Source organism: Propithecus coquereli, unplaced genomic scaffold, assembly GCF_000956105.1.
Source record: "Propithecus coquereli isolate 6110/MARCELLA unplaced genomic scaffold, Pcoq_1.0 Scaffold407, whole genome shotgun sequence".
NCBI classification, from domain to species: Eukaryota; Metazoa; Chordata; class Mammalia; order Primates; family Indriidae; genus Propithecus; species Propithecus coquereli.
Window position 1 is genome coordinate 162,109 of NW_012149808.1, and position 3,372 is coordinate 165,480.

At 39.7% G+C, this 3,372-nt stretch overlaps 1 protein-coding gene across 1 annotated transcript in view; it reads left to right on the forward strand.

Moving 5' to 3' along the window:
• The window catches only part of CAPS2 (calcyphosine 2), a 49,298-nt gene that overhangs the window by 1,334 nt on the left and 44,592 nt on the right, over positions 1-3,372 (forward strand). The window contains 1 exon segment of the mRNA XM_012652981.1: positions 759-792. Coding sequence (XP_012508435.1) covers positions 759-792 — 34 coding nt within the window.

Below are 3,372 nucleotides of genomic sequence, written 5' to 3' on the forward strand. Positions count from 1 at the left end.
TGGTCCACAAGGCATTACATAATCTAACCATGCCTAACTCTCTGGCTCCTTTCCTGCATTCTCTCCTAGCACAAATACATGCTTAAATTTTTATCCCTCTCAAAACATCAATCTGGGGGCTGGGCATACGATAGATGCTTCACGAAATATAGTAAATAGAATTCAGCTATACGAAGAATTACACAACAACCGTCGTGGATCCGGGCCGGGCTTTGGCCTTCTCCCCGCACATGAAAAGCACAGGTGAGTGAGTCCGCTCCAGCTCCCCGCCGGGGTTTAGGGGCCCCGCGGAGCCGGTCCCCCCGGTGCCTCTGGCTGCAGCCGCAAAAACTGCACCCCTTTGGATTTCCCAACAAGTAAGTCTGCGAGCACGGCGGGGTCTCAGGCGGGGTGCAGGCCACGCCCAGGAACTGGGGACGGAGATTGGGGGGCGGTAGGTGGCATGAAAGGAGCAAGGGACCGGGTCTGACAACCTTTTTTCCTCTGGAAATAAGAGAGGGCAATTAGAGGCCCAGTGTTGAGGCGGCTGTTGCCAGGCAACCTGCAGACGCGGGCCTGGACTATCCAGAGCCCTCTCTGGGAACTGTTCCTTCCAGTCTGTCCTGTCTGAAGTTTTCTGAAGAGGGTTCTCGGTGGAAACGCCCTAGTTTATACCTTCTGCAGCCCTCCTACTCTGGACGTGTTCATTGCAGAGCTTGTTAAGTCAAGTCTGTTCCGCGGTCCATTGTGTCCTTCGCCTGTCCGGAAATCCCAGATAGGAGGGAGTGGGGAGTTCCTTTGGGTACACTGCTGGTTCTTTGAAGTATAATTTAATTTGGGGGGACTGATGGGAGAGCAAGGAGATTTACTCTGCTTTGTTTAAAATTAGAAATGACCTCAGATTCAATTCAGAGACCTGGGTCTCTGATCACCCTGGATTCATAAATAGACTTGGTCCCTGCTCTCATGGACCTTAAATACTAAATTGTATTTACAAATCTCTTTCCTTTTCTCTTGTTTATGAGCTGGATTAGATAGATTTATTCTTTGCTTTCCGTTATATTCTGTCTTGGTATAAGCAACATTAATAGCCATTAATATCACTCACCAAGAAAGAAATGATGATTATTGGAATTGGAAATAATCATCCTTAAAAAATGAGGGAAGTGGGAAGTGAGCTCAATTCTTTTGGTAGCACTAAGATACCAGCCAACAACGTTTATTGCATGCTAGCAAAAACATCTCATGACTTGCAGCAGGTGGGGTGGGGACGGATGCCATTCAGAAATGTTCTTCCCTCCCCCTGCCACCGCACCCCCACCCCGGGCCCCAACATATCCTAACTGGATATTCAGTCCTTTAGGACAAGGACAACCCTTGACATATGTCCAGAGATTGGTTCACAGCCATTTGTTGGGAATGCTGATTCTTGCGCCACCAAGTTTAGGTTTTTCGTATTCTTTAGCCTCTGCAGCCAATTACTTCTTCTATTACCTGTTCCAGCGAGGGTCTAGTATACTGGAAAGAAGTATGAAAACTGTGTATAGACTCAGGCTCTGCAATAACTGGCAAACAATTTGGCAAAGTAAAATTCACTTTTCTGGGTTTCAGCTTTCGCAGTTTTAAAATCAAAAGGTTTGGCTGTTTTATCTCTGAAGTGCTGTCCAACTATTAATAAAATTCTCTAAGTAGTGTGTCAGTGGCTTGACTGCTCTAATTCTATAAATCCTGGAGTGTTCCATATATCATGGCCATTGTCTTTTGAATATTCTTACTATATCTGAATGAACTATTAATATTTTTGTACTATGTAGTTCTGAATTAACTTATATCTGAATTGACTGAATTAATTTCTTTAATAAATATTTATGAAGTTCCTACTCTTTTCTAGATTTTCTAAGTCCTGAGATATAGGGTGAGCAAAACCATTAATCCTTGCCTTTATAAGGTTATAGTCTAGTATTCAAGACAAATAACTATCATTCAATGCTTTAAACACCTTATCTAATTGTTTGAAAACAGAATTTATATGTTGGCTTTATGATTATGTCATTAGGTACAGAGAAATGACATTGATCTAAGAATATGTTAAAGTGTATACATGTATTTGGCTATGCACTAATTTGTTGAATAAATACATATTTATTAAGTATTTATGCTATATTAAGGGTAGGAGTTACCAACCTTCCTGGTCATGACAGTTTATTAGGGAAATGAAAAGCTAATTACAGTGAAGAGTGATGACTGTCATGACCGGGGAAGTACAAGGACTAGGAGGACCTGGACACTTGAGGGTTTAAATTTTGCTGTTTTTATTAATATTATTTGCAAATGAATTATAGTGACCGAAAATGACCTACAGTGATTTGAAATGGCTATAATAGTTGCTAAGGTATAAATAACTGAGAGACTGATGTGCGGGGAAAATCACTGTGCTGACTGCTCAGCATCCCTATCTCAACTTGGATTTGTTGGCTAGTAATCATCACGGCAAAGGGAATAACTCTTGGGATTAAACAGCCAACCAACCCAGCCTCCAAACAACAACAACAACAAAAACCCCAACGAACCAACAAGAACAAAAAACCCATACCAAACCAACAGCAACTTGAAAAAAAAGTTGCTTCCTTGTGAAAAATAGCTCTGAAAAGAAAGCTATTTACAGTGCTATATTATTATAGTATTCTCAAATCTGATGATTTGTGATATTTTCAGAATAAGTCTATTGTTGGTTGATAAGTCTTCTTGATTTTACTCTTAGAGTAGAATTCCAGGTTGAAGGCAAGGGTTTTTTATAGGAGGAATGGTCTGGGGATGGGGTGAAGGAAACCCTGTACATAAGTTAGTAAGGAACTGGGTTATCTTTTAGGTAAAAAGGTTTCACTGATGGTGAAATAAAAGTACATTTTAATAATAATGATGGCTACCGTTTATTGAATGTTACATTATTCCAGCAGGATGCGAAAAGTGCTAACATTAAATTCATTTTACACATTAGAAACATTGGCTCAGAGAGATGAAGTTCTTACTCATGCTTAAATTATGGGAAAGTGGCAAAAATCAGGATTATAACATAAATCTAACTTCAAGCCGGCACTATGACATGCTATCTTTAAAAAAATAATTTAATATATATATATGACAAATGATAAGAAAACAAATTTAATAGCAACTAATAGACATTGGTCCCCGTTAAGAAATGAGAGGGAAAGATCAGGATTAAAGCGATAACAACAAAAACAGTAAAACAAATTATTTTCTGAAGACGATATACAAATAACATTTAATTAGTTTGCAGAGAATATAAAAAGGAAATCTCTGATGTGGTAGAGCTTACACTGTTTGCTTCCTGGCATAGTCCTTGATAAGTCACAGAAAAAAAAAATCCCATAT